General features: G+C 38.3%; 1 protein-coding gene across 27 annotated transcripts in view; it reads left to right on the top strand.

Annotated features, from left to right (window-relative positions):
* Positions 1-15513, top strand: part of dlg1a (discs large MAGUK scaffold protein 1a) — a 187068-nt gene that overhangs the window by 135485 nt on the left and 36070 nt on the right. For all 27 annotated transcript variants that reach the window (XM_022675135.2, XM_022675138.2, XM_022675141.2 and 24 more), the window contains 3 exons: positions 3815-3941; positions 7401-7557; positions 9155-9257. In XM_022675135.2, coding sequence (XP_022530856.2) covers positions 3815-3941; positions 7401-7557; positions 9155-9257 — 387 coding nt within the window. The remainder of the gene's footprint in view (positions 1-3814; positions 3942-7400; positions 7558-9154; positions 9258-15513) is intronic.

The following is a 15513-nucleotide window of genomic DNA, read 5'->3' on the forward strand; positions in this document are numbered from 1 at the left end:
AATGAATAGATGAGTGAATGCATAGAGAGATGGTGAGATATATGGATAAATAAGGCATGGATGAATGTCCTTTTGATTTATTGAATGCTGATGGCTATAATGTAGAGATGTGTTCTAAAGGTCCACTTATGACATTTATAAGGTTTTAAAGGAAAAAAGTCCTAATTAACTTCTCCATGGCCATTTACCCCATAAAATAGAACGGCCTGTTTGCTCAGAGATATACGAGATATATGGGAATCTGTAATCAGATTGGCTGCCCTGGTTTGGGCCGCATACAAAAAGCAGCCCAGATAGAAACACCCTTTAAAATCCTCTCTGTGAATTGTAGGATCTGATCTAATGTACATAGTGGTGGCAACTGTTGGTGTCAAAAAAAGACTAAATTGAGATTTTCTGTTGACTTTCACTGAAAATTAAGAAGCAATGATTTCACAGCTTATTTTTTGCTGTGAAACATAACATAGACTGTCTGGACTTGAATGGTCTGTTTTTCTAACATCAACTGTTTATTGTTTTAAAGTTTGGTTTTCCATGACATGGGCCCCAAAACGTGTCAAAAACAATGTATAATCCAATTTTAATTTATACTCCACTGAAGTACAGCATTATAAAGGAGTTTCAGTTTAGTTCTCCAGCACCAAGCCAGGACCAGTATTAGCATTAGCCGCTAACCACGCTAAGAGCTAGCTCCTTTGCCGTTCATAGGTGAGTAATTCATCTTGTAGCCTGCTGCTGCTGCTAACGCCAGCTAGCACTGCTGGAACAGCATTAGCATTATCTGCTTACCACGCTAAGCGCTAGGTCTTTCGCCGTTCAGAGGTGAGTGTATCAGACTGTAGTCTGCGGGTTTTATCATGTTAAAACAAGTTATGTAGCATGAACCTCTAGCTAATATCGCCCTGGCTTACTAAAACACTCAGGGTTCCTCAGTGTAGCACTTGTTGAGTGGCATTTACTATTGCTAACCACGGTTCGCGGTTAGCCGCTAATGCTAATGTTTGTGCTGCTGCACCCGGCCTTGGTAGAAATCTAAGCTTAGTGTAAATAAACAGAAGCACTTTACTCTCCCAAATAAACAGTTTTCAGGAGAGAAATCTGTGTAGATTAACATCCAGCGCTCATCCAGCACTCATTAATTTAGTTACCATCCACCACATCCCAGTAGCAAGACCTGCTGAATTAGAAGAAAAACATGGCGACACACCTGTTCCTTACTATCGTCACGTAATGCGCCTTATAATCTGTTTTGCCTTATGTATAAAAGTAGACCAGAAAATAGACCTTTATTGATAGTGCACCTTATAATCCAGTGCGCTTTATAGTCCAAAAAATACGGTTTATGAAAACAATTGATACTTTGACAGACTCTCTGTAAATAGGAGGTTACCTAAGATTATTATCCCAGCCAAAGCAAAAGTACGCAGTGCTTTATTCAGAGGCGCTGTGCTGCTCCTCCGGAATGCCCCACAATTGATTTGTGCCATCCCGAAAGTGCTGAGTGATGCTGATCAATGATGTAGCGCCTCAGTGCTGTTCTGGAGTATTACCACAGGCCTGGGCAAGGATGCTGTCATTAAAGCTTAAAGGTATGAAGGGCAAAAGCAAATTTAATCAGCAAAAACACCACGTGGCCAACCAAGCCCCCCAACCCCCCTCCTCCAACGTGCTAATCCAGCAGCAGTGTATAGAGGGAGTACAGTATGTGGTTGTGTTGTAAGAGCATGTGCAAATGGTGCGTGTATTTGTATTTTTTTTATCTTTCCTGTGCCGCCTTAATCACACTTCTGATTAAGAATTACCTGTTTTATTCCCAAAGCTATCCTTCCTTTCCCTGGACATCTTAATATTTTTATTATTTATTTATTTATTTATTTAACAGTGAGGCTTCCCAAATTATTGCTTTCCATCACATTTGAGAGCTGGCTGTAACGAGGATCTGCACAAACAGAGGCGTTTTATGAGGATTTAACAAAATAGCCATGCTATTTTTGTGTCCTAGGCCATGACTAACTGCTCTCTCTGTTGACTCCTGCTGAACTGCAGTGAGGAAAATCCCTTTTGGTCATTTTCCTGTACAGATCAGTTTTCCATGCTTGCAAAACTGCAAAATTGGATTTATTATTGTCGTTCTAACATTACATGGAGAAACTTGGTGAAAATTGAGTCTATCTTAATTTACAGCATTAAAGAATGTATATATTTAGGAAAAATAGCAAATAAAACAAACTGTAGTCAGTATGAATCATCGTGTTCTATTCTAATCTGTGTCCAAAAAAATAATAGTCATAATATATTTAGTTATAGTTAAAGCTATAAACAACAGATGTAAACCTATGCAATCTGAGCCTCACAGAATATATACATGAAGAACGCCCCTATTTTTTTGTAGTTTTAGGCCCAAACAAGCTGCTGTATTAGATTTTTTATGTTAGCAATGACTTTATTACTGCACTTCTTCACCTGTCAGACTTCTAATTCTTCTCTTCACTGCTGAAACTGCAGTTAAGTTGTATTTTAGGCTTAGTGTTCTTTTTCTGGTGAGATGATTTGCCTGTCTTGACATCACAAAGCTATCTGGATGGTTTGCTGTGGTATCATTATAGACGTCAGTAACTTCTAAACACAGCTGTTGAATCGCCACACTTCTGTTACTCTGGATTACTCTGGCGAGTGGTACAAAGGACATGAACGTCCAGAAGGAGACACGTCTGTACAAGTTTGACAAATTTGACTGTAATCACATTTCCCACCACCTTTGGTTTACATAAAATTAAATCCTGATTTCATGTGGTTCCAGACTGTCCAGACTAGGGCTAAATAACAAAATACAATACCAAATAGGCACAACTGAAATGCCTCGGTACTACTGTGTACCTGAAAGGCCTAAAAGAATTTGGTGATTATTTATGATACTTTGCATAAATGTGCCAAACACAGATGCCATTCATGCCACCAAAACACACCAGTCTAAGCTTACTGTCAATAAACAAAAGGGTATAACTCACTCAAAGAAACTGTTTCAGATATGTGTAGAGATATGTGTAATGTAGATAAATCCAGGGCTCTTCTGGACTAAAAAAGTATTTGCAGCTACTGGACATCAGTGTGAATTATGCATGGCAGTCCCTGCTGAGTGGAAAACATGAATGAAATAATTTGCCAAAACATTATAACAGACAATGCAAGAGTAACCTCTAGCGCCCACATGTCAAAATTTGGCGTATGTGGCCTATTTAATTAAAAGATTATGTAACATATTTCTGTGTAAATACATCATATTATAATGTGAACAACTGCTGCTAATAGTCAGGTGAGGCTTGTATGTGTATTTTTTTTTTTTTTCTAGTGGGTGCGGCTTACATTCAGTTGCACTTAATAGCCCAATAATTATGGTAGTTTATGAAAATTAAGATTTTTCTTTTCCATTTTGGTTTAAATGAGCTTAAATTGCATAAAACACACACACACACACAAAACTCTCTTTAAGAATAATCTAAAACTAAATAATTTAGTCAGTCAACTCATTTTAAAACAGTTAGGTGCAGCCCTAGTCGCTACTATTGTTTGCACAGTAAAAAAAATGGAAAACCTAGACATTTAACGTGCTCATGTGACAAAAATACTTTTTACCCTGATTTAATTGATGCACAGACAGTATTCTTAAGGTTTGAAACCATGGTCTGTGGTTTGCGTGTGCAGTGCAGTGCTGTCTGAGTGGCCTCATAAAGAGAGAGGTGACCTCTATGAGTATTGTTAAGTGGATTTCATGCTAAGTTAAAGAGATAATGGATTTCTTTGTTTTGTCTTTCAGCCTATTCCCAACACATGGAGAATCATATCACCACCCCGAATTATCTGAGCCAGCCCCTGACTCCAGCCACGCCGTCCCGCTACTCGCCTGTCTCCAAAAGCACGCTGGGAGACGAGGAGATCACAAGGTGCCCCTCTTTTCACATTAGAGGAGTTTCTGTGCTTTTGTTCTAAAGGGCCTATCAACGTTAATTTATGTCTGTTCTTATGACTCTCTATCTTCATGTTTATTAAAACGACCTCTGCTGTTTCAAGTCAGTCTCGATACGGCTCACAAGATGTGCCCTTCACTTCTGCTGTACTCTCTAATTCACTCTCTCACCGCCTGCCACTTCTCCCTCTATCTTTTCCCGCCGTTTTTAGTAAGGCAGCTTTGTGAAATAGGCGGATATATCTAATGCATGAAGAGAGGGGACTCCTCTTCTGTCACTCTGAAGCTGTTGAAGGTCACCGTTGCTCTAGACTAGTGCTTTGTCACTATTTGAAGGACCTGACTGCTCTATATTTTATATACAGCTCTGGAAAAAAAAAATAAGAGAGCACTTAAAAATTATGAGTTTCTTTGATTTTACCAAATTGAAAACCTCTGGAATCTAATCAAAAGGAAAATGAATGATCACAAGCCATCAAACTAAGCTGAACTGCTTAAATTTTTGCACCAGGAGTGCCATAAAGTTATCCAAAAGAGAACATTTTTAATTATTTTTATTCAGATACTGAAGTGGTATACCTCACATACATGTGCACGACCAGCCAGGAGTATTAAAACACCTCTATTTTTAGTAGTATAGTATCAGTACTATGTATGGCCCAGACGAGCTGCTTTTTTATTTTCTCATCTTATTAATGCACTTCACCTTTTAGACCTCTAATTCTTCAGTTCACTGCTGAAACTGAGACTTAGTCCCATGTTAAGCTGAGCATAGTGTATTACCATATGGGTCAGCCAGACGTGACTCTTCCTGTACCAGTTTCCTTCAGTTTCCAGAGTCTTTTGAAGGTGTAGGACCAGCACTCAGTTTTGTTGGTCTGTAGTTGCAGACTAAACGACATGGTGAATTAAAGGTCTCAGGTTACAATTTTATTTCAGAAATAAAACTATGGCTGCTCTTTTCCCAGACATAGCCAGAAAACTATTACCCATTACTTGCTGGGGGATTCAGATTTAGAGAGGTCATCTTCCCTTTCGTTTCCTATTTGTTGTAAATATTATTAATTACAACAATTGTAATATTGTAATTTATGTGCACTTTAACTGTGAGATACATAATCTTAAAATAAAATGCAGAAAATCACATAGTGTGATATTTAAATAATTATTTTTCATTTTATTGCATGAAATGAGTATTTCATACATTCAATAGAAACACAGAACTTATTATATTTGGTACAGAAACCTTTTTTCAAAATTACAGAGGTCAGATGTTTCCTGTAGTTCTTGAACAAGTTTGCACACAATCCAACAGAAAATTTGGCCCACTCTCCATACAGATCTTCTTCAGATCGTCCGGTTTCGGGGCTCATTGTCATGCTGGTAGACCCAGCCGTGACCTATCTTTTAATGCACTTACTGAGGTCCACAATCTTACAATACATGACCCCATCAGTCCTCCCTTCAAATATGGTGCGTCCACCCCCATGCTTCACGGTTGAGTGAGAATACTTGCTGGTTGGTGTAATCATGCAAATGTATTATTTAAAATCATACAATGTTTTTTTTTTTTAACTGTCTCACAGTTGAAGTGTACCTAAGATTAAAAAAAATACGTATATCTCTCCATTCTATTTGTCGGTGGGAAAACTTGCAAAATCAGCAGTGTATCAAATACTTGTTTTCCCTACTGTAGTTAAAGACAGAGTGGGTCATCAGGGGGTTGCCAGTTTGATTACTGACAATGTCGCCACTAAAAATGACCCTTATCCACTAAAACCTGTAGTCAATAAAATAGTCAGCTGATATCATTAGCTATCCAATAGGCTGCTCAGTCTTTAGTGGTTTTCAGCAGACAGTAGAGGATGGTGTTTGATCTGGTCCGTTGTTTGAGATCATGGCCATTCATGCATTTTCATTCACTGGATTTTTTTTTTTTCGTTCTTCATTTTGTAAGAGCTGCTGGCCGATTCGGCCACACAGACAGAGTGAGCAGCATTAGGGGAGGAGGCAGGGACAGGGCAGATGGCCTGGCCAGACCAAGCTAAAAATTTACCACATGGGTGGAGGGGCAACATCCACTGGTGGTGTGCTTTACCATACTTAATCCATTTTAATGGAGGGATTTGTCTTCCTATCGGAAGAGTATCGTCATCAAATACATCACATTCCTCATAAAAAAAATAAAAAAGAACAGCCTCTTTCGTCATAAGCTAGCGTGGTAATAAGACCTCCCAGTCTGTGAAGTCAGCTCTGAAAATCTGATAATCTTGGAATTAAGACTTCATCCTTCAGCCAGCGCTTTTTTTTCTGCCAAAACACTGGAACACAGAGGCGTGTTCTGTAGAGACCTGACCTTAAACAATGTTAAACTTGTTGTGATATATCTGCTAACCTGAATTCAGTGAGGAGATGCAGAGTTGGAAATGCAGAGGAGGACCTCAGCCACATGCTTATACTGCCACCTACAGACTCAAATTGAACTCAAACATTTGTCTTTTTAGCTTTCCCCTAGTGATTAATGCTGGTTTTTGATTTGTGAGTTGCATGATCATGAGCAGGCTTTAGATGCTACTGGATTGAAAGAAAAAGCATATTTATAAGGCAAATTAATATAATTTATAAATTGTACATGTTTATTTAAGCTTTGTAAGGAATGGGAAGAAGTATAGCTGTACATCCAAGTAGCATCCACCAGAGGGAGACATATCCAGTTACGAATTTATATGCACTTCTTACTGTGGATCTGAATACAGATATGGTATTGCTAAGCAAAATGTATGGAGTGAATTTTGCGCCAAAAGTTTTACATAAAAAAATAAATCTGCAATCAAAAATTGAAAATCAATATATATTAAAAATAATAATAATAATAATAATAATAATAATAATAATAATAAGTAAATATATATTATATATATATATATATATATATATATATATATATATATATATATATATATATATATATATATATATAAGAAAATCCACAAAAACACACTAATAAAAGCAATGACTGACAAAATCCAAAATAAAAATAATTTTCAAATAGCTGTTAAGGATAATAAAGTAACCAGGTATATTAAAATATATATATTTGCTATATATTTTTTTTCTTTTGAATTTGAAACATACAATTTTTGTATTTTGATTCCTAAAATTTGGATTGCGGATTAAATTTTTTTTTGTGTAAAACTTTTGCCACAAAATTCAATTCATAAAAATGTACTTTTAATGAGTATTTAGGGAGAGCAGGGTATTCAGAATGCTGGCTTCCTCAAAAAGGCCAATTTATATGTAAAAAATAAATTCTACTTATTGTTTCACTAATTCTGCCTATCCCAAAATCTATTAAAAGCGAATTAAAGGTTGAGAGAATGATTGACAGTATATTAGTCACGGCCTGATTGATGAACTTACAGTTACTGTGTTGCAGGGAGCCTCGGAAGGTGGTGCTGCACCGTGGCTCGACAGGGCTAGGCTTTAACATCGTGGGTGGAGAAGATGGAGAGGGCATCTTCATTTCCTTCATCCTGGCTGGGGGACCTGCTGACCTGTGTGGAGAGCTGAGGAAAGGAGACCGCCTCATCTCTGTAAGTGTTCAGTTCTTACGCGATCTTAAACTACACGATACAACTAGCAGCAGGGACAATTCTAGGATCAGAGGTTTAGGGGTGCTGAGCACCTGATGAACCCAGCCACACCGCTCTCCCTTCAAATCAGACACTTCAGCAGATAAGAAGATAAAACTGTTGGGCACTTTTCTCAAAACTATTTCCCACAGCTGCATTCTCCGTTATCTGCTCTAATTTAAATACCTAAAGGCAGAACAGAACTCTGTATGAAGTAGTCTAGCACACTGGCTTTAACATCAACACACAAACCGACCAGCAGCACCACAGCTAGTCTCTTTCATTCCAGTTTAACCAGTTTAAACAGTGGCTGACTGCATTACCTTACTAAATTAAAAAGCATCAAAAAACAACAGTGTAAAGAATGCTGTTGATTGTGCACGTGTTTGCAGCAGCACTAAGAGAGTGGCTCATACTATTTGCAAGGGGAGAAAGGTGAATTTTTATTTCAAATATTATTTTTATTGAACTACTTTCTCATATTATATATATATATATATATTTTTTGCTTATTAGAGACAAACTGCTGTTAAAAAAATAACAACAAAAACACTACTTTATTCTTTCACTTTTTCAAGTGCTGGGACACATTTTAGGGATGCCTGAGCCCCTGGCTAGCAGTACAAAGCTTGGATGACTGACTGATGATCACACAAAAAATAAAGTAAACAGAATATCTGAAATAAAATCCAGAAACAAAGATGTCAGATTACATGAAAAAATAGTTACATACACAAATAGTAATTAAAAATATCAATAGAGTAAATTTATTGGCAATAAATATACACTCAATATACCCAACAGAAAAATAAACAGTGAATTGAGGCAATGCAGAAAAATGTCTTGACTGAACCACTTGCTTTGAATGAACTTCTCTGATCTTTCAAAGGTCTCTATTTTAGCAAATCTGTAATGCATCGGTCAATTGCAAATTGCGCAGCTGGATTTAGAGTGTGTCTAAATAGAGTGATTTGTGTGACTTGAAATGCGCAAAAGGCATGTTTTAATTCTCTTAATTAATCAAGGATGTGTTTGCCAGTAGTCATTCCCTTTAAGATCTAGGTGCGGTTTGACTTTGCCGCATTTGTATCTTAACAGTGCGGCGCTTTTTGTGTCTCAGAACAGGATACTGACCTGTGCATTCATGCTGTGAACAGCAATTATTAGTTTTTTTATTCTTTATTCTTTTTATTGTTAAGGTAAAAGTCGGGTTTGCGCTCTGCAGTGTGTCCATGTGCGTATTTCACCTGGGGGGGATGGCATGGCACATCTATAGGAATGAACGTCTGATGGCTGACTGTTGTCTAATGGCCCACCTTTGTTTACCGCTGCCAAAATAAAAACACAGCAGAAATTTCTCATCAGTGTAGAATTAATCCTAGAATTAACTCGGACGCTATTTTAATGGTACAGGCAAAAGGTGGTGGAGTGTAAGTTAGTAAAGAGCATTGTGACGCGCTTTGCACAGGGTGTAAGATATGGTCCAGAGTATGTATGCATGCATCACAAATGTATGTTGCTAAATACTAATTAAGGTGTATGTCTGTTTTTAATGCAGGTGAATGGGGTGGACCTTCGCAGTGCAACCCACGAACAGGCAGCAGCAGCGCTGAAGAATGCTGGCCAGACTGTCACCATTGTGGCCCAGTACAGACCAGAGGGTGAATATCATTCTTTAATAACTGTATCATGCTCTTTTGCCAGTTCTCCCCCAAAGCCAGAGCAGTGCTTTTCATCTCATCCAGTTTTCTGCCTCTTTCTCCTGCCTGCTGAGGCACTATACAGCTATATCCCGTATTATAAAAATATATCACAAGTTTGGACACACCTTTTGGAAATGTGTGTCATTTATATCATCATCTTGGATATACAGCTCTGGGAAAAAATAAGAGACCACTTAAAAATTATAAAAAAAAAAATGTATTTTACCAAATTAAAAACCTCTGGAATATAATCAATGGGAGATGGATGATCACAAGCCATCAAACCAAGCTGAACTGCTTCAATTTTTGCACCAGTAGTTGCATAAAGTTGTCCAAAAGCAGTGTGTAAGACTGGTGGAGGAGAATATGCCAAGATGCATGAAAACTGTGATTAAAACCAGGGTTATTCCACCAAATATTGATTTCTGAACTCTAAAAACTTTATGAATACAATTTTTTCTTTGCATTATTTGAGGTATGAAAGCTCTGCATCTTTTTTGTTATTTCAGCCATTTCTCATTTTCTGCAAATAAATGATTTAAATGACAATATTTTTATTTGGAATTTGGGAGAAATGTTGTTTGTAGTTTATAGAATAAAACAACAATGTTCGTTTTACTCAAACATATACATCTCTCTTTTTTTTTCCAGAGCTATATATCACACTATAGCAATGGCATTTTTTTTCTAGTATAGTGCAGCCTGACTTCAGATTGGTTATGGCTAATGCTATGCAATATTCACATATTGCCTGCAGTCATTCTAAAATATTGCAACACACTACAGAAAATTCAGGGCGCACTCTTCTGTCTAACTGCAGCACAACTGAATAAACTGATCGTTCCTCAGACAAAACAGATTACAGTCAATCAAGTAAAAGCATAAAGCTCTATTACTGCTTATTGTTTTCAACACTGGAGACTTTAGCTCTTCAGGAGACTAACACTAACTAACTCTACATATCGCCATTCATAAATCAATGCCTCAACAGTAGCTATGCTGTCACCATAGACCAAGCTCTGCCACCCATATTTTCGTTATCATAGGCCATGATGCGTGAAATAGCTTACTACTGTGTTCTGCTATAAACAAATAAACACTCCTTACTATTCACACCACAGCGGGAATAGGCAGAAGTTCAGGCTCTGGAGCTCTGTTGTTGTGCAGTGAATGCTTGAGAAGGCATGGCAGCTTTCTTTTAAAGGTTGTTTTTAGAGCTCAATGAGACTTTTAAAAGGGAAGGGAGATATAATGCAAAACTCACTTTTTGCTTGCTTTGTATTTCCACTTGGGTCTCAACTGCCTCTATAAACACTCCAAGTGCAAAAAAAAGACCCATCAATCTGTTTTCTGTGAATCAGTTGAAAGTGTTTGGCAGCAGGAATCATATGCTTCTATGAGCCGTTTGGATGGCTCACTTATTGTAATGGCACGATAAGTAAACGTGCATTGAACCTCCTTGGCACTACGCCTCACTTGTTAAAGTCTGCAGACTTCGTCTAAAGGAGGAATCTGTACTTTCTGTCTATTGCAAGTCAGCAGATCAAGGAGATGTACTTTCATATAATGAGTTTTGTGTTTCTATCGCAGTTAAGCATGAACTAGCTTGTTTGTGTTTTGCCATTTAGCACAAGCTCATGCTAACTAGCCTTGGTCAGCAACAGCTTATTTGCATAAACATGACAGAGCTGTTAACATGATGAATCTAATAATTATAGTTTGGCAGTTGTCTTTAGTTTTATTTCAGCAATTTTTTGTTGGCTTAACAATGCATGTGTGAACAGATGAAGGCTGAGTTTGATATCTTCACGATTTTGATATCTCCACACACTTTTTCTTACTATGTCTTTTGTCACATTCCTACTCAGGAAATCTGCTGATTTCAGTTAAAAAAGAGGGAGAAATCAGTAATAAATGCCAGCGAATGTGTAAAATGGCTACAGGGGTCCAATTGAAAAACACTTGATAGAGTTTTCTGCCCCAAACGCTCCTCCCCAGATCCAAAGCTTATGCGCTTTACTAGATTGACACTCAGTGGCAAGCGACAAAGAGATTATATATATTATATCTGTGAATATACATATGTTTTAGTGTCCAAAATGCCCAGCTATGTTAAGCAACCGTACTGAAACTTAGTGATTACCTGTTCAGCAGAACAAAAACCAGGTTGGAGCCTTCTGTTTACACGCTCTTGTCTAAACCTGGCAAACCTGAGTGAGGAAATGGAACTTGGGCACTGGCAATGGGCAGGTTCAAAGGCTACATCCCACACAGATTTCTGTGGCGTACTGCACAGGTAAAATAAAAAAAAAAGTACTGGGTAAAGATATGCTGGCAAAAGCAGTGGGAGCTTTAACTCGGCATGATTCCTTAACATCTGATGATACATCCAGGTCATGTTATGAGTTACTACAGAAAAGATAATCCTTAAGGGCTGCTGCTTTAAATGTATCGTCCAATAAATTCTTCAATAGGATATAGTGACTCGAATGTTCTCTACTAAATAGTTGAGCAGATATTAAGGAGTAAAGGATTAAGAATGGGTTTTCTTTTATGCCTAGTTATGTTTCTTGGTACCTGAAATGTGTATGCTTAGTGAATTAGCTGTACTGTATTTGAATTATGAGTTATTGGAGCGCAGTGGTTATACAGAGTGAGACCTGGGTGGCTGTGAACTGACATAACCTCGTGTAGCGTAGCTGTCGTGACTGGGATTAGCTCTGACCCCTGGGAAGTGCTGAAGCTCTGTTGGTATGTAGACCTGTGGGTCCAGCCTGGCTCTTTATGCTTCTGCAGGCACTGCTCTCCACTCACCTCAGCAGGCCTGGACATGGTGTTTATGAAAATGCCATGGGTCATGAAGGTCCTGCAGAGCTTTGGCTGGAGATGGTGAGCAGAAGTCTAATTAAAGTCCCTGACTACGTGTGTGCACATGCCTTTTTTCCACACCTCCGGTGCGCGTGTGTTTGTGTGTGTGCGTGTGTGTGCGTGTGTATGGTTGGGGATGGGTTGTTGCAGTTGGATGAGGTAGGGGTGAAAGCTGTGGTCTTAGCATGGCTCCTGATCCTGGCTTCCTGAATCTGTCACGTTCCTCTCTGTGCTCCTCCCACTCTCAGCCAGCACTGCCCAGTCTTGTCCTTCACTTGGCTCTTAGTCGATGAAGTCAGGGCCACAGCCCGCTTTCTCCATCATGCACCAGCTATGGAGGCACTCTGTGGAACTCTTAATGTTCACATTACCAGGCTAAAGGGCTGAACTGACTTCAATCAGATTTTTTCATGGCTGTGTGAACGTGCCAAATCAGATTTGAGTCACTTTCATATGTGGTCCTAAATCAGATATGTATCCAATCCATTGACATGCGACATGAATGTGAACGGTCAAATTGGAATTCATGCATCTTTTGCTTTTACTCATGCGCTACCTGCTTCTCTCTCATACCCAGACATCACTTGGTGCAGCTGTGCAGCTATAGCTGCAAAAGCAAACCACCTGATCTTTTTTCAGACCAGCTCTTTACTCTCCACTCCAGCAAAAGATGCTCCACATATGAGCTGCTAATACATCCATTTCACCTTTATAAAGCTATGAGTCGTCTCTCAATTATGAGGTTTTTTGTTGTTAGTGAAGAAGGCGACGTTTATACACGTATCAATGTGCGCATGTGAGAAGTTTTTAGGGACAGATTCGCTAGCGGTTTGCCCCACGTAGCTTGTATTAACACAGTACACTCGTAGGCTACAGGCCAATAATATTAATCTCTGTACGGCTAAAGAACTAGCGCTTAGTGCGGTTAGTGGGTAATGCTGCTTTAGCAGTGACAGTCGGGGTTAGCAGCAGGCTACATGCCGATAATACTTACCTTTGAGTGGTGAAAGAGCTAGCACTTAGCATGGTTAGTAGTTGATGCTAATAATGCTCCAGCAGTGACAGGGGTTGACAGTTGTGGGGAAGAGATGTTTGTGTTTATGTTCACTCCACTTCAAAAAATCACTTTCCACTTCACTTCTGCTCACAGTTCTCCTCTGTTGAATGATCAGGATTTATTGTGAAGTCACTTTTTATGCACATGATTCCGTTTTGTTTTTTTTTCGGTTTTCAGTTTTGTCCTGTGTTTACTAGATCAATCTTTCCTCCCCTCAGTCTTCACTTTTCATGCTCTGCGGTGTGGCTATAATTGCACATTTCCTGTCATTTGCAGCTAATAGTGATCAGTATGTTGCTGTGCACAGGAGTGCACGCTCAGCTCCACTGAATATGGATTGCTCTAATTATTCGACACTGCTGTCAGCGAAAAATGCAGTTTTTAAATTAAAATCTGGTTTAGCAACTTTTTTTTTCATTGCTGAAATGTGCTGTTTACTCTTTTTAGCTACTCTAATCATCTTTGCTGGCTGAGAACGTTGCATAAAATGTATTCCTATTCATTTAATGTTGACATGTTTGAAAAAGCTTTTTTTTTTTTTTTGTAAATTGTATTTTGGATCGGTAGGGTTGTCCACCACAAAGCAATGTATACCAGCTCTTGTTTTTTCATTTCAGATAGTCTTGTAAGGTCGCTCATTCGTGCTCTGCTGATAGGTTGTTTAGAACAGGCTGGTGGGGCTAGGTGAAAGTGCTACAGAATGCCCCCTGCTGGAGAGCTGCAAAAGAACAACTTCATAATCTCTCTGCTCTTCATTATGCTTGGAGGTGTGGTTAATGGAGCAGCAGCTCAGTCTCTTTCTGCTGTCTCATTGAGAAGACACTGCAAGAATTAACACAGAGCTCAGTTATTATTCTTTTTTCATTGGTGTTAAAATGAGCCAGGGATTAAAAAAAAAACAGAAAGTAAAGGAAAAAAACGATAGAAATAAAAGAATGCTTTCCTAAGAAAATTAAAAATGTATACTCCATAAAAAGCCTACTGTTGAATTTGGGTACGTAATATACTTTTGTCCCATCTTATAGTGATTGTCCTAAGCTAAGATTGACAAATCTCCAATATTTTTATTGATTAGTTTTGCTAGATGTTCATAATACAAAATACAGAAGTTCAAGTCAACTTATGAAGTTCTGTCAAGCCTGGAGTCTCTGTGTTGACTCTGAGTGTCTGTGTGTGAGACCAGTTCTGCATTGTAACCTGGAATATTTGCCACATTATTACTACAGCTATGGAAAAATCTCTGCTGTTGCTCTATATGTACAATTGCGCTAGTCCAGAGCACAGGACCTTCTTTCTGTATTTACTTTCTTACTCCTGACTAGGCAGCTCTTATCCAATGCAGAAAAAACTCATCTGGTTTGTTGTGATACATTTTGATGCACTCGGCTTTTCCTTTCTGAGTCTGAGCATGCACAGTAGAAATGGGAGACAAAGCTGTAGTGTGGCAGGAACCTGAGCATATTTTTAGTAGGTTGTTTTGGGAGGGCAAACAGCCAAAGAACTTGCCATCCAACTCCTCCATCATCAAAGCTGCACTAAAAAATTATATTTATATGTTGCACCTATAACATTGCTTTAATATCACCAGAAGTAATTCACTTTGCTTTCTGATTTACTCAACAAGTTGTCGAGTTGTGGTTGTGTTGTGCTGCTGCGAGATGCCGGGGGTCACCTGCTGGTAATAGACAGGATGTATTACTTGTATAGGGTGGAACGGAAAAATAAAATAAAAGTTAATTAAAGTTAATTTCAGCTTCCCATCCCAGATGAATTAAGTAATGGACAATAATAATTAATCTTTGCACCATCTCCCCCTTTTCTGAAGACATACAATCCCCTAAGGTTACTAATTAACCCCTTAACAGGCCAGGATTTTTGTCAGTTGTCTGCATGACATTACAGCCCCAAGTCTATTCAAGTATTATACAAACGCTACTGAAAATTATAATTGTAATTGTAAAATATATAATAATTAAATCTGCAACTGTCAACATATAATGAATAAAATCATCAAATTGGCTCTTTCCTCAACTTCATTTTAAAATCAATATTTTCCGGAATACAAATTAAACAATTCATGTCCTCCAAACCTTTCGTTTCATTATGGTTGTCCAGTTTGTACGTCTATTTTCAAACATACAGAATTTGGGTTGATTCCTGTTACTGATCAGAAATTATTAAGTGGAGTAGAGAGAAAACAGGAAGCTTCTCCAAGTGTCCTGTAGGAGCGTTCAAATCCCTTAAATTTTAAAAATGTAAATAAGTTATTTTACTGCAGAGAAGAAGGGT

Source organism: Astyanax mexicanus, chromosome 5 (genome assembly GCF_023375975.1).
Source record: "Astyanax mexicanus isolate ESR-SI-001 chromosome 5, AstMex3_surface, whole genome shotgun sequence".
Taxonomy (NCBI): domain Eukaryota; kingdom Metazoa; phylum Chordata; class Actinopteri; order Characiformes; family Acestrorhamphidae; genus Astyanax; species Astyanax mexicanus.